Source organism: Sebastes umbrosus, chromosome 23 (assembly GCF_015220745.1).
Source record: "Sebastes umbrosus isolate fSebUmb1 chromosome 23, fSebUmb1.pri, whole genome shotgun sequence".
NCBI classification, from domain to species: domain Eukaryota; kingdom Metazoa; phylum Chordata; class Actinopteri; order Perciformes; family Sebastidae; genus Sebastes; species Sebastes umbrosus.
In genome coordinates, this window is record NC_051291.1 from 1,747,907 (window position 1) to 1,772,752 (window position 24,846).

The 24,846-nt window shown below is 43.3% G+C and overlaps 2 protein-coding genes across 9 annotated transcripts in view; one reads left to right on the forward strand and one right to left on the reverse strand.

The window, feature by feature from the left end:
• Window positions 1–1,932: 1,932 nt before the first annotated feature.
• Window positions 1,933–10,131, reverse strand: samm50l (sorting and assembly machinery component 50 homolog, like). The gene is made up of 15 exons (XM_037760846.1): window positions 9,954–10,131; window positions 8,367–8,480; window positions 8,126–8,227; window positions 7,932–8,019; window positions 7,722–7,828; window positions 6,536–6,666; window positions 6,290–6,377; window positions 6,050–6,178; window positions 5,832–5,903; window positions 4,696–4,782; window positions 4,422–4,492; window positions 3,697–3,764; window positions 3,436–3,582; window positions 3,158–3,299; window positions 1,933–2,878 (listed from the first exon to the last, which is right to left on the reverse strand). Exons 1-15 carry the CDS (start codon window positions 9,972–9,974, stop codon window positions 2,833–2,835), a joined length of 1,413 nt encoding a protein of 470 aa, XP_037616774.1. The 5' UTR covers window positions 9,975–10,131; the 3' UTR covers window positions 1,933–2,832.
• A 1,515-nt stretch (window positions 10,132–11,646) lies between these two features.
• Window positions 11,647–24,846, forward strand: part of scube1 (signal peptide, CUB domain, EGF-like 1) — a 106,168-nt gene continuing 92,968 nt past the window's right edge. For 3 of the 8 annotated variants that reach the window (XR_005205445.1, XR_005205446.1, XM_037760067.1), the window contains exons 1-2: window positions 15,488–15,708; window positions 19,688–19,810. Coding sequence is in view for 4 of the 8 variants with exons in the window: in XM_037760067.1 (XP_037615995.1) it covers window positions 15,621–15,708; window positions 19,688–19,810 (211 nt within the window). In the remaining 4 variants the exon portion in view is untranslated. Of the gene's footprint in view, window positions 11,770–15,487; window positions 15,709–19,687; window positions 19,811–24,846 lie in introns of those variants that run through there. The other 5 variants (XR_005205448.1, XM_037760068.1, XM_037760069.1 and 2 more) reach the window with 3 other exon arrangements.

Below are 24,846 nucleotides of genomic sequence, written 5' to 3' on the forward strand. Positions count from 1 at the left end.
AGTGAGGGCCAAAGAGACAATGTACTACGGAGTATTAGGACCACATTGAGGGAAAACACATCTGAGATTTACAGAATAAAGTCAGAATATTACAAGAATAAAGTCATAATATTATGAGAATAAAGTCATAATATTATGAGAATAAAGTCAAAACTTCACAAGAAAAAAAGAAAATAACACGTAAAATGACTACTTTATAATATTATGACGTTATTCTTGAAATCTCAGATTTATTTATTTTTCCTCAATGTGGTCCTAATACTCCGTCGTACCATAGTCCTACTACAGTGATAAATAAAAATGAAAATGTAAACAAAAAACAGTTATTCATTTCTACTAATTGTTTTAAAACTCCACAGGGAGCCTCTGGAGAGGAGCTGAAGAGACGCAGGTTGCTGACCTCTGGTCATATTTGCTCCACTTCTACCACTGCAGCTTTACCACAAAGTATGCTGGCACTGATCTGTATCATTATTTCTAAGATCTTAAGTTGACTTGGGCTCTGATATCACTGGAAAAAAAGTTTTATAAGGTGCAGTGTTCTTCTGCACCACCGGCTCTTTTCTCAGGGTAAAGATAAACTTCTATTTATTCCAGTTTCAGAATACTTTGCCTCCGCAGCATTCACCTGCTGTACACCTGCCCCGACTCCCACAGAACAAGCTCTGATCAAACACTCATCTGGCAGCGTCCACACTCAACTGCTCTGCACAGGTTCCTGCGGAGCAAAGGTTCAACCTGCAGGGAGGCAGGCCACCGACTCACAGACTCACACACACAGACGTGTGCATGTCATCTGGAAAGGAAACGTCTGCTCTTTTATTCCATAAAATAATAAAAACTATTCATAAAATCTAATTATAACTGCTCCTGTTGCAAAACTGCTCCGCTGATGTCACCGACAGGTCTTAACTTTTACAACAGATGCAAGAGATGTGTCATATAATCAAAGATCGGTCCTAAAAAAACACAGCCTTGATAAAGACAATAGTTCACTTTAAAGGCAGAGAACAAGAAGCACTAACAGGGTTTCCCACACTTTTTGGGGCCAGGGACCCTGGACCCCGTCTTTACCGTAACACCGATTAAGCTTATACTACCACTTCTACTTTTAGATGCCATTGGAACTATTTGTAGTCCAACATCTTTCAACCTTGATACTTCAGACCTGTTTTATAGATGGGCGGCCCTTCTGTGTGGAGTTTGCATGTTCTCCCCGTGTTAGCGTGGGTTTCCTCCCACAGTCCAAAGACATGCAGGTTCATTGTTGACTCATAGGTGTGAATGTGAGCGTGAATGGTTGTTTGTCTCTTCGCTCCCCCCATGTGCATCAATGAGCTGCAGTTCTGGAGAAGCTCTGACCCGGTCGTCTAGCCAGCACTATTTGGCCTTTGTCAAAGTCGCTCATATCCTTACGCTGGTACATTTCTTCTGCTTCCAACACAAAGTTCAAAATGTTCACTTGCTGTCTAATATATCCCCCCCACTGCCAGGTGCCATGGTAACCAGATAATCCATGTTATTCACTTCACCTGGCAGGTGGTCATAATCTTATGGCTGATCGGTGTATGTTTACTGTTCCTGTGCGATGCCTTGATAACCTGCTGCTGTAACACAAGAAATGCCCAATTTGGGATCAATAAAGTACATCTATCTATCTGTCTATTGATCTTAATACCACTTATATACTTTTAAATGGAGGGTCACTTTATTCAAATTGCATTTGGACTCAACTTCACAGCATTTACAATGTTTAAGTAATTGATCTTAAAAGCTTTCAGTCATAGTCTTGATAAATCCAGATGTTTAAACTCACCAGTCTAAAGCTGACTTTCAACAACTTAATAATAATGAACTTATTGCTGTGTGTCTGTCAATCATATCAGAGTTTCTATTGGCCCAAAGCTAACGGACACAAAGCACAAAAGAATCCAAAGAGGGAGCAGCTGTGATTTATTGGTGAATATCTTCAACAACATCAAAAAGAGGACTAACGGTAAGAGCACTGGTGGTGGATGTTGCTCAGGGGGGGAGGGGGTTCCCACCTCGAGAGATCGACCCGCCGTTCTCCACATCAGACAACAACATTTGGCACGAGGGGTCGATTCCCTTCCAACACCGCCGCTTCCATTTAAAAAGTGCTGCTTTCTCTCGGTTCATTCCTTCGCTGCTGCTGCATCATTCAATCACATAATGGAGTACAACTCAAAACTCAAATAAAGGTCACGAGAGAGTGTGTGTGGTTTTACTGTCAAACAAAATCAATAACAAGTCGTGCTCCCGGGTTAAAGGAGCAGTCCTGGAAGGCAAACAGGGAACATGCCCAAAATCTCTTCTGGAAAATAATTTACTTTGTCACACAGAGGGTGAAATCACCAGGAGAGGACCTTTCCACACACACGAGGTGCCGGCGCTGGAGGATTCAAACCAAAACTAAACCATAATTCAACCGTCTACTGAAGAGAATGAAGTTGTAAATAAAAAAATCTCCATGATTGTATTTTTGCCGTAGTTGCGTTCATGTCAATCTGGTTCCTCTGGGCTCTGAAGCCCGGTCCATCCGTTTGCTCTGTAAAAAGTTTCACTAGTGTTTATCAACCCAGCGCCGGCCCTCTGTTGTTGAAAAGCCTCGACCGGTGCATATCAAAGGAGGGTTTGGGGGGGGGGGGGGGGGGTGGTCAGGCACGTTTCCCCGGGACATTAGGACCCATGCTATAGTGTTACACACTCTACAACAAGTTATACAGGTGATAAACAACAAGACGTTCTCCCTTTTCACATCGCAGCCTCTGCTGGTGCTGGAGTTCTGAGGGTGGTGGAGTGATGATGAGGTCACAGGAAGCGGATTCCTGCTCCAAACTGGACGCCGTCACATATCCTGTGAGAGGAGAGAAGAAAGAGAAGAGAGGAGGAGTTACCGGCATCCTAAAACACGTCCTCATATTACACAGTGCTATACGGAGCATAAAGAGATTTCTAATTTAAAGAGTACAGACATGACATGACACACATCTCAACAACAGTTTGATGCAAAACCAGAGTGAAAACTGGTTTAACCTAACCTGCTCCATCTAAAACGTCCTAGTCAGTATAATAACAACATGAGTGAACCTCCGTCCTGTAACACGGAGCAGTGTGTTAGTGAGCAGCAGTCTACCTGTCTCCACTCTGAACTCCCATGGGCACACAGTAGTTGAGCTCCAGTCTGGCGATGTTCCCGAGCCGCAGCACGATGCCGGCGCCGTACGACCAGCGGATACACTCTGCTAGCTTCTGAAGGTGAGCCCGGGGTCCTTCACCTGCACACATCATCACAGCCCACATCATACATTACAGTGTTTTATCATTTCTATTTGATGGCTCAGAATTATACAAAGGAGATTGCACTGCAGGTTCAGCATTGAATGCATCCAGTACTGTATTCAGTCCACCCACCGTAGTTGAGGTTGCAGAGGTTTCCTGCGTTGAGGAAGAAGTGTGTTCTGAAGAGGTCCCCGAAGCCGCCCTTGCCGGGTCTGAAGGGCAGCGGAGTGTAGAGGTGCAGACCACCAGCCCAGTACGCCTCTCCACCCAGATAGTCACCTGGAGCACACAGAGAGATAAGCTGCTGATGATGTACTACACTACCTAACAGGACACATACACCACATATACATTCAGCTGCAGCTCCTTCTGTACTTCTGTAGGAGTTTTTACCTTCACTCTGTGGCCCGATGCTGTACATCCCAAACCCTCGTACACTGGTGGGACCTCCAAGGTAGAACCTGGACAAAACACAGAACCATCACTGAACCGTCCAGTTAAATCTGCCATTTCAAAAGCACTAAGTTAAAGCAAAAATACTACTTAAATCAAACAAACAAAATGATAACATGTGGGAGACAAATGATGACACATTTAAAGAATGGATCAATTTACATGTAGAGCTTCTGAAAAACATAATCTTCATCAAAAGAGCCAAACTGTGTTGTCAGTGGAAGTGGTATGTTGAGGTCTGATGTGTCGGAGCAAGGAAAGCACGATAATGATCAAAATGATAATCACGATTAGAGCTGCAACGATTCATCGATTTTAAATCTCCAACTATTTTGATAATCAATTTATCGGTTTGAGTAAATTCTTAAGAAAAGAAACAACATAAAAATTCTCTGCATGACGATGAAAGTATCGTAAGTTGCAGCCCTAATCACGATTATTATTCATTTTATTGCAATAAGCAGATCACTGTTTTCACTTCCAATATTTGCATCAAAGTAAGACTTAAAATAATAAACGTATAATAAATAAACTGGTTAGTTTAGGAAGTGCAGTGGAGTTTTCTGTGAGCTTAGCATGCATTTTAAACATCAGTTGATCATGTTCATTTAATTGTGCAGCCCTAGTCAGAGCCAGATGACTTCTCCTGGATGAATCAGATGTACCTGTCAGCGATGCAGGACGGCGGTCCTCCGATGGGATAAAGCATCCCCCCCCACAGAGAAGCAGATAAGACCTGAGAGGACACAAAGTGTTGCCTTTATATATACTCAAACCTCTGCATGAAGAGCATTCAGTGAAACTAAATTAGTGCTGCTTCATCGCCCTCTGCTGGTTCTTTAATGCAACTACACTGTGTGAGAACAAACAAAACATCTATCTAAAAGATAGGAACCCATTCATGTTCAACAGGTCCAGAGTGACTGATTTGTGTCTTACTGAGTCCCAGAAGAGACGTCTGTTGAGCTGCAGCTCAAAATCCTCTTTCAAGAAGCTGGCGTCTCCTCCTGTGTACCCGGCCAGTTCCTGCAGGGCGAAATGAGAAACAACTCAAAAATACAACTTCTGCTGCTGCACACAAATCCCCAAAAAGGTCCCACTAGCTCATCGTTAATGTTTCAACCGTGAATTGTGTTGAGTTTTGGCACCAACCAAGACTTTTAAGATGCCATTCAGCTCAACTTGTTCTTCATTTGCAACTTTTTTTCAGGCATTTTTATATATATGATCGTTCTACATGGTGTCTACACTGTAAAACTCTATATTCTTACTTCTTCTATGCATCTTTTGTTCAAGTAAATCTACAGTTTGTGTTGCTACTAGGGCTTTCAATTGATTAAAATCGATTAATTGCACATTTTTTATCTGTTCAAAATGTACCTTAAAGGGAGATTTGTCAAGTATTTAATCCTCTTATCAACATGGGAGTGGGCAAATATGCTGCTTTATGCAAATGTATGTATATATTTATTATTGTAAATCAATTAACAACACTAAAAAATTACAGATATTGATCCAGAAACCCTCACAGGTACTGCATTTAGCATAAAACAATATGCTCCAATCATAACATGGCAAACTGCAGCCCAACAGGCAACAACAGCTGTCAGTGTGTCAGTGTGCTGACTTGACTATGACTTGCCCCAACCTGCATGTGATTATCATAAAGTGGGCATGTCTGTAAAGGGGAGACTCGTGGGTACCCATAGAACCCATTTACATTCACTGATCTGGAGGTCAGAGGTCAAGGGACCCCTTTGAAAATAGACATGACAGTTTTTCCTTGCCAAAATGTAGCTTAAGTTTAGAGCATTATTTAACCTCCTTTGCGACAAGCTAGTATGACATGGTTGGTACCGATGGATTCATCGGGTTTTATAGTTTCATATGATGCCAGTATCTTCACTTTAGCTTTAAAACTGAGCCGCTACAACCTGAAAATTGCACGTTGCATTAATGTGTTAGAGTTGAAGTTAAATCAGTAACTGACAAACCAACTTTTTATAGTGATTTCACTGAGTAAAATGTTATTAGTTAGGCGAGACACGTACATGGAAACACATGTACACTCTTACCTGGTTGATCCGGAGTAAGGCACCCCTGTTGGGGAAAATGGCAGAATTCCTTGAATCGATCGACACGGTGTGCTGCAAAGCAAACAAAACAGAAGTTCTGTTGAACCGGTGTGGTGGACATGATGGTTTCACAGCCCTCATAAACATTTCCTGAATATGATATACATCAAAGTTGTGTTTTCAGAAGAGACTAAATGGAGGAAGGCTGCAGGCTGTACCGAGAGGGCAGATTTCAGTGAGTGTCCGCTCTCCTCTCTCACGGCGAAGGAGGCGCTGCGTGCCAGGCAGCCCAGCTCCCTCCAGACGCCCTCCCACTTCAACGTGTGGTTGGTCACCCCCAGAGGAAACTGCAGCAGGACAGGGAGATGGAGGACAACTTCAGCTGAAGAAACTAAACTCACCAGTTGCACTTTTTCTTGCAGTTCATGCATCAATCTTGAACACACACAGCCTCTTACGTTAAACTCTGCAGACCCTCCTCTGTCGGTCTCTTTTAAGGAGCTCCACGGGAACTGACCGGTGACTTTGTACATGTTGAGGGTGAGGCTGAAACAGAGGACACCAAATCTGAAACTACAAAACTATGCCGCCTCGGTGGTGCAGTCAAGCTAGCACTGGCAATCCATTAACTCTATATAGTCGACGGATACGCTTTCTTGGACACGCACCATCAACGGACTATTGGGGGACATTCAGTGACATACTTGCGTTCAAAGTGTCCGGGCTGGGGCTTGAAGAAGGACAGGCCGTATGACGTCTCCTTGGTCCCGTAGGAGAACTGGAAGGTGAGTTTCTCAGCTCGACCGAACATGTTGGGCAACTTCAGACCCAGAACCTGGAAGACCCGACAAACACTGTTAGCTGAGAGCCACTTAGACTGTTTAAGATGACATTTGACTTGTGATAGCAGGAAAAGCACAGGATGCAACCCATAACATTAATGAGGACTCAGTAACCAGCATCAGTGAATGCACAATACCACATCCATGAAACAGCTGCATCTAAACAGAATGCAGCTGTTATTAATGCTGTTGGATGAACGTGCTGTTCAGCTGTGACATGTCAACATGTCGCCTGTAAAAAAAAAAAGGCCTATTGTCTTGTACGGCTGTAGTGAATAGATCGAAGCTTCATTCATGACTTTGACATTCAAATTCTAAATCAAAATTCGACCTGGTATTTCTGCACAGTTGCAGATAAAGATCAGGCTATGCTTATATTATTAATATTATACTAAAATGAGATTCCAGTGTTGGCTGTGTAGGATTGTTTCTCACTCGTCTGATCCAAACATTTCCAGTAACCCCAGAGCTTTGGAACACAAGCACCACTTTAAATCTGGTGTTTACTTTTTCTTTTCTATTAACTTATTTGTTTATTTAATTTATTATTATTACTTTCTTTTCTTTGTATTAATATTATTAAAATGTTGTATTTATTATTCTATTGTTTTATTATTATGTTTTTTTTCTTTTCTTAATTTTATTTCAATTTTGAATGCTGAAGTTGTTTTCCCTAGTGTACTTATTGTGTTCGTCTCTAAGCTCAACTACTTAAAAAATTGGTTTATAAACTATTGTAATTACGAACTGTAAATTGCATATATGAAAACAACCTGAAAAAAGGAAAAAAATAAAGTATGAAAAAAAAAATCTTGTGTTTACCAGAGATGTGATTATAAGTGTCTTGGAAATAAGTCATTCAGCGTGAAAAGAAAACTAAGAAATCTACTAATCGACTAAGAGGTTGCAGCCCTATGTGTGTCTCTAAGATGTGTGCTTCAGAAACCTCAGTAAACAAATTCACTATCCGACGCACGATCCATCCCTAGCCCAAAACAAAGAGGACAACATGACTGACATGAGTTATACTGTATGTAAGTTCTCTCACCATGCTTCCTTCATTGTTGCCAACCATGGTGTTGTAGCTTCCCGTCAGCCTCTTAACCTCCGTCACCTCAAAAGTCACATCCAGGCCGTTGGGCAAAGCATCGTTGCCTGAGGAGGGAGAACCAATCAGGGTGAAGAAGAAGGCTTGTTTCTGCATATTCACGTCACACACGTGGCTCTTGTTTTTGTTAAGAAGGTCTGAAAGAGTTACCGTCAGACGTATCGATGAGAACCTCCACCTCTTTGAAGATTCCCAGGCGGAGCAGCCTCTGTCTGGCGATGTGAGATTTTTTCATCACCTGCAACAAACACAGACACAGAGTTCTACCGGGCTCCTGAAACCGATCAAGTCAGAGTGCTATATTAAGCATTAATGTGCAGGACAGTCGTGACATGAATACGTACATCAATGAGGTTTTTGGCGTGGAAAACCTCAGAGATCTCATAGCCGAGCAGATCCTCTTTAGTTCTCCCAAGACCCTGGATGTTAACGTGCTGGACGACCACCTGCAATCACAGACGTTTTTACTCGGATTACTTTCACATCAGATCACCATCACATTACTACAACTGATAACTACTTGTAAATACTACTATTTTAACATTTTACAAGAGCTACTCTGACACTAGCACTACTACTACTCACATCTTTGTTTTCGAGGATCTCCTGCTTGGACTCCTGCTCCGGTTCTGGAGGCTCCACCAGGTCATCAGGGTGGACGCCCAGGTCCCGGCCATGCATCGGGAGCGGGTCCAGACTCTGCACCAACGATAAACACAACGCTTTAAAAGGACACCGTCTGTTACAATCTGATGCAAAGAAACATAATAGATCCTACTTTGTACAGAGGAGCTGAGTTCAGCTTTGTTTTGTTCTTGTATTGAATTAAATTCTAAAGTCAGATAAGGTGAGTCTTTACAGTTAATCATCCTAACACAGTCCCAAATACAACGGCATAACAAAAAAGTATGAATGGCACCTTTAAAGGGCAGGAAAGTCAAAGGGTGGGGCTTTAAAGAGGAGCTGTTAGGCTTATTTTCAGGTGCATACTTGTATTTGTGGTTTCTACTAGAACATGTTTACATGCTTTAATGTTTAAAAAACGCTTTACTGTTCTCATACCGGCTGTGCTGCAGCACCTCTTTTCACCCTCTGTCTGAGCTCAAGCTGTGTTTGAGGGCGTGCCAAACTAGCTGTTATGCAAATGTATTACTTGGTGACATCACCACGTTACGGAAGAAAAGACAGGACTTCAAGCGAGGCGTTTTAAGGCAGTTCAGGAGCAAAGTGGCGTGCACTTTGGGCTTTGTAACTTTGACCTTTGATCTTTTGCATTCACAAAATATATATATATATATATATGACACACTACAGGACAAGGAAAAAGCACAATAGATCCCCTTTAAGAGAGGACTCAGCCAATGAGTGTCTGATGTCCTAAGAATATTGACTTCTTACTCTGTTTTGGGCTCATAAAATGACTTTTTGTGATGTTCTTTCTTTTCTCATACCGGCTGTAAACTCTTCAGACTCTGCTCCAGCTCCGCTCTAACTAGCTTTGCTTGAGGGCGTGTCAAACTAGCTGTTATATGCAAATGTGTTACTTGGTGACATCACCACGTTACGGAAGTAAAGGGCAGGACTTAAAGCGAGGCGTTTTAAGGCAGTTCAGGAGCAAAGTGGCGTGCACTTTGGGCTTTGTAACTTTGACCTTTGACCTTTGACATGCAGAAAAAAGGACCCCTTTAAGAGAGGACTCAGCCAGTGAGTGTCTGATGTCCTATGGACGGTGGAAGCCACTGCACTGTTCTGGACAGGGGGTAAAAAATGAATAAGAATATTGACTTATTACTCTGTTTTGGGCTCATTAAATGCCTTTTTGTGATGTTCATCACTGTTAAAACCATCTGAAAGCATTAAAGTCCCACTGAAACCTCCTCATAGTGAGTACAGAGAGCTATTGAGTCTAAAACATGACACACCCAGCCCATACTGGGCCTTTAAATGATCTGAAAGCTAAACTACACAGTCTCATCATCCACAGTTCACCTGCACACACTGAAATCCACCTGTCAGGTGTCTCTCCAGCTGGTCTGTGTCTACCTGGGTGTGTCTGTACATCGAGTCCCAGCATGCTGCTGATCCTCCTGCAGACTGACTGAGAGGTCATGATGATATAAACCCTCAGAAACACCACAGAAACACCAGCTACCAGGCAGATATAGAGCTCACCTTAGCATGGACAGTCCCCATGGTCTCTCTCTTCTCCTATCCGCCTCTTCAGTCCGTTAGCTGCTCTTCAATCAGCAGAAACCTGATGAATAACAGCGGCTAGTTTCTCCAGCTGCTAACCCTTCAGGGGAGACGCCATGACAGCCAGCGAGATCTCGTGCTGTGTTCAAGTGCTCCTTGTAAATATGCGTGAACCTCACTGAGGTCTTTCATTCACCCCCCATGTCCTTGTTTAGAAATCAGTATTTTTATGTTTTCTGTGCATAAAATCCCCCTGACACAAGTTCAAGAAATTCTAGCTGGAAATTGTGAAAATGTCATGTTTAATTCATCTATATCGTGTCTGCTGCTAGAGTCCTCACTAAGACCAAGAAAGTGGATCACATCAGTCCAGTTCTGAGGTCTCTACACCGGCTGCCTGTCGCTCAGAGAACTGATTTAAAAATACTGCAGCTGGTTTACAAAGCTCTAAATGGTTTAGGGCCAAAATACATTTCTGATCTTCTGCTGTGTTATGAACCATCCAGACCTCTCAGGTCATCTGGATCAGGTCTGCTTAGTGTCCCCAGAGTCACAACTAAACATGCAGAAGCAGCGTTCAGTTTTTATGCACCAAATATCTGGAACAAGCTCCCAGAAACCTGCAGGACCGCTCCACCAGAACCCTGCAGGACCAGGTCCACCAGAAACCTGCAGGACCAGGTCCACCAGAAACCTGCAGGACCGCTCCACCAGAACCCTGCAGGACCAGGTCCACCAGAAACCTGCAGGACCGCTCCACCAGAACCCTGCAGGACCAGGTCCACCAGAAACCTGCAGGACCGCTCCACCAGAAACCTGCAGGACCAGGTCCACCAGAAACCTGCAGGACCGCTCCACCAGAACCCTGCAGGACCGCTCCACCAGAACCCTGCAGGACCAGGTCCACCAGAAACCTGCAGGACCGCTCCACCAGAACCCTGCAGGACCAGGTCCACCAGAACCCTGCAGGACCAGGTCCACCAGAACCCTGCAGGACCAGGTCCACCAGAAACCTGCAGGACCAGGTCCACCAGAAACCTGCAGGACCGCTCCAACTCTCACTTCTTTTAAAACAAAGCTTAAAACTTTCCTGTTTGCGGGTGCCTTTTATTCTGACACTGCACTAGAACTTTTACTCTTTTGAGTTTTATGCAATTTTAGCTTCTATCCTAGCTTTTATTTTTAGCTTGTTTTTATTTTCTAATCTTTAATGTTTTAATAACTGTTTTAATTATTTCTTAATGTTCTTTTGCATTTTGTCGCAATGTTCTTGAATGTTTCTGTAAAGCACTCTGAATTGCCCTGTTGCTGAAATGTGCTATACAAATAAAGCTGCCTTGCCTTGCCTAAATGAAAAGGTGGATAATAGCGGGGAGGTTGCCATAATACACAAACCCAGCAGCTACAGTTACACACAGATATAATATAATATTAGGACATCACACTGAGTTAGATATCACACTGTAGTGGATGAGTGGCACCACACAGGGGAAAGAAGAGCAACTAACTGACATAACGTTGTAAAAGCCAACACATGTATTGCTCTTAAAGGCGTCACGCTGTATCCTCTCTGTGATTGGATAGAAATGAGGAAGTAGTAAAATGGGCGGGAACAAAGTAAGGCGTCACGCTGTATCCTCTCTGTGATTGGATAGAAATGAGGAAGTAGTTGAATTGGACGGGAACAACGTGCCAGTTGAAGAAGGAGCTGCTCCACGCGATGGCGGTGTTGGTCTGCTTTAAACATCACACTGAGCAGACACCTGCAGCAGCTGCACTGAAGACATGTTTAATGGTGAGTTCAGTCAGCTTCTGTCTGTCTGTAAGCTGCTAGTTTGTTATAAAGTCTGTAAACCTACTAAAAATGGCATTAATATAACTGTAACTAAAGCTATATGCTAATATAGCTGTTGGACTTGACCTTCCAGCGCTCAGGAGGACAACAATAAGCTATATGTGTTGTTATTTAAAGGGACTCTATGTAAGAATCATAATGCTTGTTAACAGCGACACCTGTGTCCGTTAAGTCAACTAAAGTCAGCGTCCTGTTGCTGGCGCTTGTGCTCGCTCTACATAGACATGAAGGAGCATCGCTCAACACAGTGAGGAGACACACGTCAGCTAAAAGCACAATATCACTCTATATTTCAGCTGCTTGGCAGTAATGTTAGCTGACCAGACCAAGGTCTCTCCATGAATCAATGCTGATCCTAGTGTTGGCTTTTCCCGCCTCAGCCTCCTGACCGCGGCCGGAGGGAACGGGGGAGACGCCGGAGTTTTGGTCGGAGACGATAACGTTTCTCTCTGCGGAGCCCCGTCACTTCACAAGACACGGGAAACCTCTGTTGGTCTGGAGGAGCTGCAGCAGTTATTTCTGCACAAACGTCCACTGAACATTCACTAGATATTCTCAGAGCTAAACTAACTCTTCTGCAGTGTGGAGTGAGCAGCATGCACGTGAGAGGTGGAGCAAAAGAGTGAGAACGAGCGCGGTGTGTGAGTGAAGGCAGGCAGAGGAGCAGAGGAGCAGAGACTCCGGTCCTGGAGACCAAAGCTACGGTCTCCCCCGCGTCCTCCGACCGCGGCCAACACTGTTTAACAGACGGGCTTCACTAGATACAACCAAGAGGTTTTGGTGCTTCACTGTAGTTTGTGTTGGAGTCTGAGTCTGAACAGCGTAGCCACACGCGAGCGTGCATATGCGAACGCGCATGGGACACCGACCTGGGTGATTTATACATGTAAAAAGTTACAAACAGTCCCTTTAACTGTTAGCTCATTAAGAAAGGCTTAAAGGTCCCATGTCGTGCTCATTTTCAGGTTCATACTTGTATTTTGTGTTTCTAATAGAACATGTTTACATGCTGTAATGTTCAAAAAAACCTTTATTTTTCCTCATACTGTTTGCCTGAATATACCTGTATTTACCCTCTGTCTGAAACACTTCGTTTTAGCGCATTTCAACGGAATTGCGTTGCTAGGCAACAGCTTGGGTCCATGTTTACTTTCTTGTCAGCTGATGTTATTTACATACACTGCAACAGGAAATAAACTGGGACACATTTAGAATGTTTACGTTTAAAACCGTGTAATGATCTATATATATTGTATATTTGTGACATCACAAATGGACAGAAATCCTGACGGCTTGTTTCAAACGCACAACTTCTGAATACGGGCTGTGTATTCCTCAGTATATTGATAGTTTAACAGAATTTATAAAGCACTTAAACCTGTTTTATAATATAAAAGACATGAAAATCTCACTTTTTATTATATATATATATATAATATGGGACCTTTAAAACAATGAGAATCACCATTTTTATTTTGACTGTTTTTTTAATCCTTGAAATGAATGAATGGTTGGTGACCCTTGACATAGCTGGACATTAACCTGCTAGTGACATATGGCCCCCCTGAGTGCCCTCTACACACATTCCCCCAACCTATTTTGTCCTGAGCCCCATAAACCAACCAGTATTATATGCTGGAACACTGCCCTGTCTGGTTTGTGTCAGTCAATGATTGATCATTTCATTCATTGAATTATCTAAGGTTGTGCACAATGCTTAAACAATCCATTCTTGAGCGTTGATGTCAAACCACTAGGTGGCAGTATTTCTTAATCCTTAAAACCTCCTTAAACATTTAAAGCTTATCATGATTCAGACAGTTGTGTCAATAAGTATTGAAAGGGGAAGAAGTTACTGGATTTTGTGCTTCTTAAAATGCCCAAACTATGGTCTCAGGACCTGTAGGGGTCCTCAATTGGCACAGCTAGGGCAACAATGGGGGTTTAGATTTATCTGTAATGTTATAAGTTAAAACAGCAACAGTATGTATGAGGAAAAATAAACAAAAGTCCTTTAAAATCAGAGGTTTTTCAACCTTTTGGGCTTGTGACCCAATGTCACAGACAGGTGATGGACATCGGTTGTTTAAAGGGGACATATCATGCTCATTTTCATGTTCATATTTGTATTTTGGGTTTCTACTAAAACATGTTTACATGCTTTAATGTCCAAAAACACATTATTTTTCTCATACAATCTGTCTGAATATACCTGTATTCACCCTCTGTCTGAAACGCTCTGTTTTAGTCTCTTCAAGAGAAAAAGCCCAGTCTGCTCTGATTGGCTTGAGAGAAAAATATGGTGCATCTTTGCAAAGGTAGTTCTCAAGCTGTGGGCGGTATATTCTAATGAGTCTGCATGTGACATAGGAAAGGGAGCCACATCTGAATGGTTTGTTGAATCACAGGTTTTCTGATCTAGACAGCCCACAAAAAACTGACTGGGTTGTTAAAAATGCCCAACTAAAAATTGCATGGAAAACACCAGCCGTGCTGCTTTCATCCTTTTATCTAAGGTGCTTCAGATGTTGCTCTGGTTACTAAGCAACCAAAACCTGCAGCACTGCAATGATGATAATGAATTTGTGGTAATTTAGCAGTAAAAACCTCACTGACTTAACTAAACAAAGTCAAAACAAAGATAAATGGATTTCCAGCACTGTAAGTTTCCTCCATATATTTACCAGCTTAGACTGATATTTACAGAAGAAAGAAAAGATACCTGATGGCTGTGATTGGTTGTTCCTCGTCACATGACATGCGGTGCACGCTGCAGCGTTCCAAAAGTTGAACTGTGTTCATCTCGGGGCACAGCCGTTGCACCCTGAATAATAGGCGCTTCGGAAACGCTTGTGCATTGCTCCCACTTTGCTCCCGCGACTGAATGTGCATGCCGCACGTCTACATCATGGATGTAATGATGGTACGTGTCCACAGGGGCGTTTTTTATCTCGAGGGGACGCGCCGCTTCACAGCACCTGATTGGACGAACGCTGTCCCTCCGTGGGCTGCTGCTCCCAGCTTTCAAACCAGAAACAACATGGCGGCTCGTTTGGAAACTTTCTTCTCTTATTTCATGAAAATAGTTCACCGAAATTTGTTTCTGAAAACATTTGAAGCGAGAAATATACCACGCAGCTGCTGAATGTGTCTTTATTTTGGATCGACAACGTTTATTTTAAAAGATTCTCGGGAGTTTCCAGAGAGGGCGAGTCACGTTGGGACGCCCGTGATTTACATAAAGTAGCTTAGACCTCAACTTTATGCAAATGAGGAGCGGCCGTAGTGACGCTCCGTCTCTCGAATCGCACACGAGAAAATAAGTCTGAGAAAAATCGACTTAATTTCCTTTCTTACCCTTTAAATAATCTGGGTACCCTTAGATTTATCTTTGGACATTTGGGAGTGGAAACCACTGCTATAAATCTTATTTGGGGGATTCTTTGTAAAGAGATTATAGTTTTTATTATTCTGGAATAGGGTTTGGGGAACCTTGAGTATCTCCATCATGATATGCTGCTCATCTCTCATTAAATACTCTCTCTCTCTCTCTCTCTCTCTCTCCTCTACCAGCACAAACAAGCCAATCAGAGGGCTCAGATCGCCTCCCTCTCTCTCTCTCTCTCTCTCTCTCTCTTCCAGTCCACCTAAAGCAGTCCTCCTCCTCTCGTATCAGAGACGCACACACACGCACACATACACACACACATACACCCACATCCACACACACACACACACAGTCCAAACCCCCAGAAAAGCCCTGCTGCTGAATCCTCACACCGTCTGTCAGCATGGGGAGCGCTTGTTTTTCCCGGGACGTTTGTTTGTTTATCCTCCTCATAAATACTTGCAGGGTGATGGGGAATGTTGGACCGGCAGGTAAGAGCTCCACTTTTCCTCTCTCTGTCTTCTCTTTATTCTCAACCAACAAATGCAGAATCTTTTGGCGTCTTATACCGGTTTAACTGGGAGGAAATGAGTGGAAAAACTACTAATGATATCACTGGAGATTTAAAAAAAAAAAATCACAAATAGGTGACTTTAAAGTTGCCATTTAATACTGCAAGACTGCAAGTTCTTATTATATATTCTAATGTGCTTTCATCTGTGATATTAGAACAGCTAATGCTCAGTGGTGACTTGTGGAAATGTTTCTTGGTGGGTCTGTGGTGCCACATCCAATCAATTTCAGCAAACATCCTGGTATGATTTAATGCAAAAAAAGTGAAGGTATCAAAAACACAGTTAAATAATTAACAATTATTTTATTCCAACAGGAGCAGTAAAGAATGCTTAGAAAAACACAACAGTATAAAATGTACTCTGGTGGAATGAAACGAAGTACTTAAATACAATTTTGAGGTACTTCTACTTTACTTGAGTATCTCCATGTTCTGCTACTTTCTACTTCTCCTCCACTACATCTCAGAGGGAAATATTAGACTTTTTACTCCACTACATTTATCTGACAACTTTAGTTACTTTACAGATTCAGATTATTAATACAAAATATAATCACATTACAATCAAATTGTAACTGAGTATATATGCACTGGGTGCATTCCATGTTTAAAACACAAATATTGACAATTTGTATAATTTTTATTATTATTATTATTATTAGTTGTAGTAGTAATGTTTTTTGTGTGTGACTCAGGGAGGGCGGCGCCCTAGCGCCCTCTATTGGCCGGCCGCCACTGCTGGAACTTGTGTTTTCCTGCGCGTAAAAGGTAAATTCCAATCGGAAACCTGCAGCTAGCTCTCCGGGTTAAGCGCTCATTTTGCTGTAATTTCTTTTGGAGTTGAGAGGTTCTGCCTGTGTTCACGCTCCACCGCGTGGAAACGGCGCAAAAAATGATTCACTGAAGTTAAAAGGAGTCTAGAGAGCATCTTGTCTCCGGGTTTGGTGGCCTGTCCGGAGAAGGAGGAGGAGGGATGTGGAGGCTGTGTGTGTAAATGTGGGGTGAGGGGGTGTGGTGGCAGGAGGGCCGACCAGGTCCCAGGAGGAGCAGTCCGGCAGGCAGGCAGGCCGGCAGCAGGGGCCCTGCTGGTATCGACCGGTCAGCAGCACATTGTTCAGCCTCCCACCTCTGTGAATGTGCTAGGAGTCAATATTGAGTCAGTGAGCCACCATGCAGGAAAAGGCTTTGACAAAACCAGAGGCAAAGAAAAGATCTAAAGTGAAATACTGTGCCTCCTCCTGCAGCATTTCACCATCAAAAATCCCTTAAAGGTCCCATATTATAAAAAAGTGAGATTTTCATGTTTTTTTTATTATTATAAAGCAGGCTTAAGTCCTATATAAAGACTGTGAAAGAATCGAAACACTCAATCCACAGGGAAATACACACACAGCCTGTATTCAGAAACTCTGCATTTGAAACAAGCTGTCAGGATTTCTGCCCATTCGTGATGTCACGAATATACAATATTTAGACCCTTGACATAATTTTAAACGTAAACATACTAAATGTGTCCCAGTTTATATCCTGGTTGCAGTGTATGTGAATGTCATCAGCTGACAGGAAGTACACATGGTCCAAGCTGTTGCCTAGCAATGCAATTCTGTTGCAATTCTGTTGCAATTCCGTCAAAATGCGCTAAAACGGAGCGTTTCAGACAGAGAGTGTAAATACAGGCATATTCAGGCTGACAGTATGAGGAAAATAAAGTTTTTTTTTAACATTACAGCATGTAAACATGTTCTAGTAGAAACACAAAATACAAGCATGAACTTGAAAATGAGCACGATATGGGACCTTTAAAACACTTGAACTGTGTGTGTGTGTGTGTGTGTGTGTGTGTGTGTGTGTGTGTGTGTGTGTGTGTGTATGTGTGCGTGTGTATGTGTGTGTGTCTCTCTCTTTCTCTCTTCGGCTCCACTTTTTTTGAAACAGGAAAAATATTTATTGTAAATTCCGTTTTATCGTTTATTTATTGCCTTTGTACAGCTGAGCCGGGCGGAGGGCCAGGCGCGGAGCAGGGGCTGAACCGCAGGCAGCTTCCAGCCGGGTTGCCTAACTTACACACACAGGCTATTTATACTCGGATGGAAGCGAGAGGGTGAGCAGAGGAGCTCTGTGGTGATGCAAAGGTTCTGCTGAACCATACATATGACAGGAGACACCAAAACATCTCTGGGTCCCCCCCCTCCCCTCTCTGTGTCTATGTGTAATGAGCTGGCCCCTCTGCCCTGCAGGATTCAGGCCCAGATGTGACTGGCTCCTCTATCAATAACCTGATCAATTAGGACGCCGTTAAACCTTCTGTTCTCTGCATGTAGAGTCTGGGGTTGGACCTGGACTCAAGAGCTCTCTCAGCTTATAATTTGCTTTTGGAAAGGGTGTCCTGGGATCTAATTTGTTTTTAAAAAAAAAAGCAAATTCAGTCACATTGAAGCTGAATGAGGCAGTTTTACATGCAGCAGCAGAAGGCTAAAGGTTCCCAACCTTTATGGCTTTTGACCCTTAAAGCTTAAAGGGGTACATTTTTGTATCACACTTCCATAAAAAACATTAAATATGGGTCAAAATTAAAGGGCCAGTGTGTAGAATTTAGGGGGATTTATCAGCAGAAATTAAATATAATATTCATAGCTATGTTTTCATTAGTGTATAATCACCTGAAACTAAGAATTGTTGTATTTTCGTTAGCTTAGAATGAGTCCTTCAGATCTACCGCCATGTTTCTACAGTAGCCCAGAATGGACAAACCAAACACTGGCTCTATAGAGCATTATTACATTACCAGAAGGCCACTGTAGCTCTTCGACATGCTTGTGAAACTGAGGTACCGCCAGATGCCGTCTGACTTCTGTTGCCCCTAAAGTAGCGTTATCAGCCGGTTAGACTGTTATTAGGTCATTAAAGGGGACCTATTATGCTTTTGTGCATTTCCCCTTTCCTTTAGTGTGTGATATAGTTTTTTTGTTCATCTAAATGGTCTGCAAAGTTACAAAGTCAACACCAAAGGGAGTTACTCTGCTCCTGAACGCCTCGCTTGAAGTCCCGCCTTTTCTTCCGTAACTTAGTGATGTCACCAAGTAACACATTTACATAACAGCTAGTTTGGCATGCCCTCAAACAAAGCTAGTTAGAGCAGAGCTGGAGCGGAGTCCAAAGAGTTTGGTTCGGTTGACCAATCACACCAGGATGAAAAGAGGTGCTGCAGCCCAGCCGGTATGAGAGAAGTAAAGTGTTTTTTGAGCAATAAAGCATGTCAACATGTTCTAGTAGAAACAAGAGCAAGAGTGATATTATCTGAATTTTTTGAAGTCACGAGAAAAAAAAGCAAAGATTTGAATTGTGTGTTGGATAAATGTTATTTTCTGTTTTATCCTATACTAGTAATCTTCTTGCGCCTCCTTGGGAGGTCCACAGCCCCAGGGTTAGGAACCACTTGTGTACGCTCACTATGCCTTCATCTATCAGTGTCACAGTGAATGCAGATGGAAGGAAAAACATACATCATTTTGTCCTACTGTAGGTGCAAAACAAGCTATCAGTTAAACAACACAAAGTGTGATCAGTGATCTCTGTAAAGGACACTAAAGGGACGAGATGGGACAGATGTAACACTGATGAGTCTAGCGTTCATTGGACAGGCTCACTGACGTTAGGAAACAGCTCCATCCTAAGCCAACTTCTTCTCTCCCGCTACCAATTCTGAAACCTCAACTCAGATTTGTACATCACTGCGTAGAGCTCACTGAATCATATTAATGTCATGAGGCCAGGTCAGTACTGAGGCTCTGATACTGAATGGTGCATCCTTAGCGATACCCAACATCGGGGCTCGTTGAATCCACCGGGACTCAGGTCTATTTGGTTATTGATTTTTTTTTTCCATGTTTGTGCAGATGCAGATGAGTGTGCAGAAGGTTCGGACGACTGCCACATCGACGCCCTCTGCCAGAACACGCCCAAGTCCTACAACTGCATCTGCAAGCCGGGCTACAAGGGAGATGGCAAGCAGTGTGAAGGTGAGTGGCCTTTCCACTTCGTTAGACTTCCTGTCACTCCCTTCCTTTCATCTGGCCTTGTTAACTCTTTACTACTTCAAAATGGATCTTGGCTGATCCAAGAACAGGTGAAAGCATCAGGAACGGCTGGGATTTAATCATTAAGACACACTCATAAATGCAGTAGCAAAGCCAGTCTACATCACAAGATCAGTTTTTGCTGCGAGATTGAAGTCAAGAACACTTGTCTTTTATTTAGCGAGGCAGAAAATAAGGCTGGTTGAGACTAGAGTATCCCGTCACAGCTAAGCTCTGTAGTTAATGTTGGATTTTTTACTTTTAAAACGTTGAGTAAACCAGGGTTTATTAGCTGTTGTGAGGAGCTTTCATTCTGTGGTGATTTTGGCGGTCCCTGTGGACAAAAGCGGTAGTGTTTCCGAGCACCAGAGCCCCTTTAGAAAACCTCTCATTTTACTACAGCAGGGGTCTGACCGTCTGTCCCGCTCAGTCCTGGTTCTGGTTCTCCCGTGCCTCCTTTCCCTCCAGCGGGCCCAGCTTTACGGTGTCGGTGTCGGCTCCCAGCGGAGCAGTGAGTTGAAGCTCTGCTCCTGGTCGAAAGAGGAGCCGTTGCTGCCGGGGCGTGGAGCCCTCCACCTCCCGCTGGAGCTCTGACTGTAGGTCGAAGGTGGCAGTGAAGCCGAATCTAGGTCTGCCCCGCTGGAGGAGTTTCTGGTGAACCTATGTGTCGTAAATCGTTTCGTCTGATGTCGCTGGGAATCGTACCCAATGACAGGCATGAAGAATAACTTTATAAAAACAGCCAGTAGCTGGTTTGCCATAACCACGATCTGTTACCTATCCATAACCATACTGTAGGGAGAGGTGCAGTCAGGTGTAGGAAGGGTTCATGTTGATGTTTCAAGAAAATACCTGTCCATCATACCCAAGGAGATGGACAAAATAGCCACCACTGTACAATGACGAGTGTTTCCAACAACTCTTACAGAGTGATACGTCTTCTCGTGGTAGTTTGTTGAATCCATCGGTGCCAACCCAAGCTTGTCATAAAGGAGGATAAATAACGCTCCAAACTTACGCTTACATTTTTTGACACACTGACAGCTGTTGTTGCCTGTTGGGCTGCAGTTTGCCATGTTATGATTGGAGCATATTGTTTTATGCTAAATGCAGTACCTGTGAGGGTTTCTGGACAATATCTGTCATTGTTTTGTGTTGTTAATTGATTTACAATAATAAATATATACATACGTATGCATAAAGCAGCATATTTGCCCACTCCCATGTTGGGATAGAGGCCAAAAAAATGTCATCACTGGTAGCGACATTCAGAGTTTCCCCTCAGATAAATATCAAATGTGAGCAGTGGAAGTGGCTTGTAAGACACACTCTGATGTGAACTTCAGTCCATCTGAAACACATCTAGACTGATCTGGGAACATGAACTGGGCCTCTGATGTAACGGCCGGTTAGACAGCTGTTTCACAACCCCCACATGCACCCCCCCCTACAGGTTCTCCTAATTAACGGGGAGGAAGTGGACTGAGCGAGGGTGTCAGGGTGAGACGGGGGCAGCACCTGGCTGTGCGTTCACACCTCCACTCACTTCTGCCTCAAAGCACACCACAGCTGGAGCTCCGCTGGCTGCACAGATATGCTCTCTCTCTCTCTCTCTCTCTCGCTCTCTCTCACTCTCTCTCTCTCTCTCTCTCTCTCCTAACACACATACACACCCAGTGTAATCCTCTAATCTTTTCCCATGTACCGTGCGCTCCACTGCTCATAACAACACAGATTGCCCTCATATAAATGATGCTACAGAAGTAGAATTTACTACAACTTGGGTCTCATTTTTTTTGTAGTTTTTGGACATCATTCCTATCAGTTATGATACCATTGTACTAATTTCTGAGAAATGGCAGCTACTAGCAGTAATAAACTACACAAAGTTAGCTGTGGGCAGTGAGACTGGATGAACTGTGAGTGGGTTTCAGTCCCTGACCATCACCAGGCAGCACGGGAGAAATGATGAGTGCAACAAAGCCATGTGCTTTCCATCCCAAAGGCATTATTCTGCCACCTCTTAACAGCTGTCACCAAGTCACACACTGGTAAATGGACTGTATTTATATAGCTATTCACCCATTCACACACACATTCATACACTGATGGTAGAGGCTGCCATGCGAGGAGCCAATCTGCCCATCAGGATCTGATGTAAATACTCATTCAGGCACCGACGGCTCAGCCCTTGGGAGCAACACCGTGAACGTATGTCAAACTGATCACGAGTGCATTGATCATAGATCCTGACCAACACGTAGTGATGGTGTCTACCTGATAACAGGGGTTTCTTTTTCATCAGTTTCAGTGCAAAACTATCCACCACTTTATTAAAATCCAGGGCTCTAAACCAGATCTCTATAAGTTTAATAAGTATAAGTCTATAAGTTAAGTTATGATAATGTAACTACGGACAATCATGCGATTAATTAAATATTTTATTCGATTGACAGCCCTACTAACAAATAATCTTTGTTTAACTTGATTAAAGTCATTAAGGTTGTAACTTCTAATCGCAAATACTGTAGTTGATGTCAGTTTGTCTTATATGGAAAGTCATTTTTTTAAAGAAATGCTGAATGAGGAAGTGGAACAGAAGCTAGCCCGGATGTGACTCTCTGTAGAACATTTTACAGCCATTATGGTGGGTTTATAGCACAAAAACAACTCTACATGTTGATATTTTTTAATATCGTGTACGTAATTTTTGGTTGAACTCAGCCTTTACATGTGAACAACTATTGATTGTGTAATTACGCCGCTCTGTTCTGCCATATATGTGATTTATTACACCGGGCAGACAGACCCGGTCTGAACGAGGCGCCCTGAATAACAACAGCTCCTCTGTCCTCTGAGAGGAGACTCTTCAGGAATATGATCTTCCTCCCATAAAGCTGCCTGCTGTCTGAGCGGACCTGTCCTTCCAGCCACTGTTTTATTACATCACTTCACCTCGAGGCCAGCATTTAAATCGCTGTGTGTGGAAGCTGTACTCTGCTTCGATGGAGCTTGAATGTCAACTGCGTTTTATTACATCACCGTTCTACATCCAGCATGTGAATGCTTCTGCGTGTGTGTGTCAGACATGCTTTACAACACACTCCCTCCCGACTGTACGCTGAGATCCATCGAACTCCCCTCAGCGATGAAACAACAGCTCACGACAGGGACGTCAAATGAAGACGGATGGTGGATGGGAGTTGACCCCCTGACCTCCGGTGATTAGATATGGCCGCTGTAATTGGCCGGCTGTGTTTTCCATCAACAGGCATTACGGGCCACTTTGCTGGCCAGCGCCATTAGCAGCTCTGCTATTCCTGGAAGCACCTGGAAGCAGCAGCGCTCGCTTTCTCCATCCCTCAGGTCTTCTCCGCTTTATCAGCATCATCCCATATCAGCAAAGACTCACTCAACAGGTCTAGTGAACACACCGTGGATTAGGCTATGAGAAACTGGATAAAACTTAGTGTTCGTCATAGTCTTTACTCCGCAATCCTCACGAGTGCATTAAAGTATGGTCTGTCCACACTGTTATCTCTCACTTGTCATCTCATCAGATGTTTCTGTCCAGAGCACCTGCATTTTTTTCAGAGACCTCCAGATGCACCCTTCATACTCTGTATCCTTGGATGCAATGTGCTATTTTTATTGTGATGCTAGAATGTTATAACTCTCTGTTTGGTTTGGCACTGTGTGCTGGCAGGAAGAGCAGCAGCAATATGTGCAAAGTCCAATAGTAAGACGCGACTTGACTCAACTAGGGATGCACCGATACCACTTTTTATCAGACCGAGTACATGTACTTACATTTGGGTACTCGCTGATACCGAGTACCGATACGAGTACTTCTCTGTTCCAAAAGACCCTCGTTAATAGCCAGCCGGAGGGTGTGAGCGACACACGGCAGGCTGGGGAATCCCGCATACGAGGCTTGGAAAGGCTCGGGGCGAAGGTGCTTCCTGTGGCCGTGGCCAAAGGGCTCGCTTTCAAAAGGCGCCAGGGGTCTGCGGAAATGTTGGCAACCCAGTACTAGTACATGGGCACAGTATCGGAACCCTATCCCTAGACTCAATTCACTTTTGGTACCTGGTCATTTTCTCTATTTGTTCTCCACTGCAGATAATTCTCATTCCAACTTTGTCATGCCCCCTTGGCGTCACTTTAGGATTAGGCAACAAAACCATCATAGGTAGGTTTAGGAAAGAACTACATGGTTGGGCTTAAAACTACTACGTTTGTACAGTGAAAATGACGCAGAACGTCGTGAACACGGGACATGAACGAACAGCTGATTGTAGACTTTTTTTGCCAACAATCATGCATTTTTTTGCAAGAGGCCTCTCCATCTGGACTCCCACTCCATCAATACAGTGGTCTCATCGTAATGAATGAGGAAACTGTGTTTTTTGTCTAATGTCTATCTGAACAAGGCCTTAATGCAAGCCTACGTTAGTCCAACTGTGCAGCTGCTGTATCCATCTGCATCGGCAGATACTCAATATTAAAAGACTTGGACCAGGATCAGGTGCTAAAACACTTGATGTGGGACTCTAAACACATTAGAGATTGACCTTATGTCCAGTTCTAACTTTGATATTTCCTAATTAAAACACTTGGTGTTTTTTTCACTGATATTTCCCAGGAAATCCTTCGGCTCAGAGTAAGTGATGCAGATTTATCTGCAGTTTGTTTCATCTCTGGGGGGAAGTACAGTGCAGAAGCACCACGGCAATGAGAGCTGAGCACTAAGGGAGCTGCCAAAGAAAGCAACGATGGGAAGTTTTTCGACTCTTCACACACAAAACAAAAGCTAAATGTGCCAAGATCGAAAAGCGCAATATCAACAGAATCTTGTGTCTTGGTAAAATTCGGAATCAGACATTACTTTTTTTACTTTACTTTTTCTAAAGAAAGCAACAAGAACATGCATCGTACTGATGATCACATTATTAACGTGCACTTTAGAGGTTCCAGGG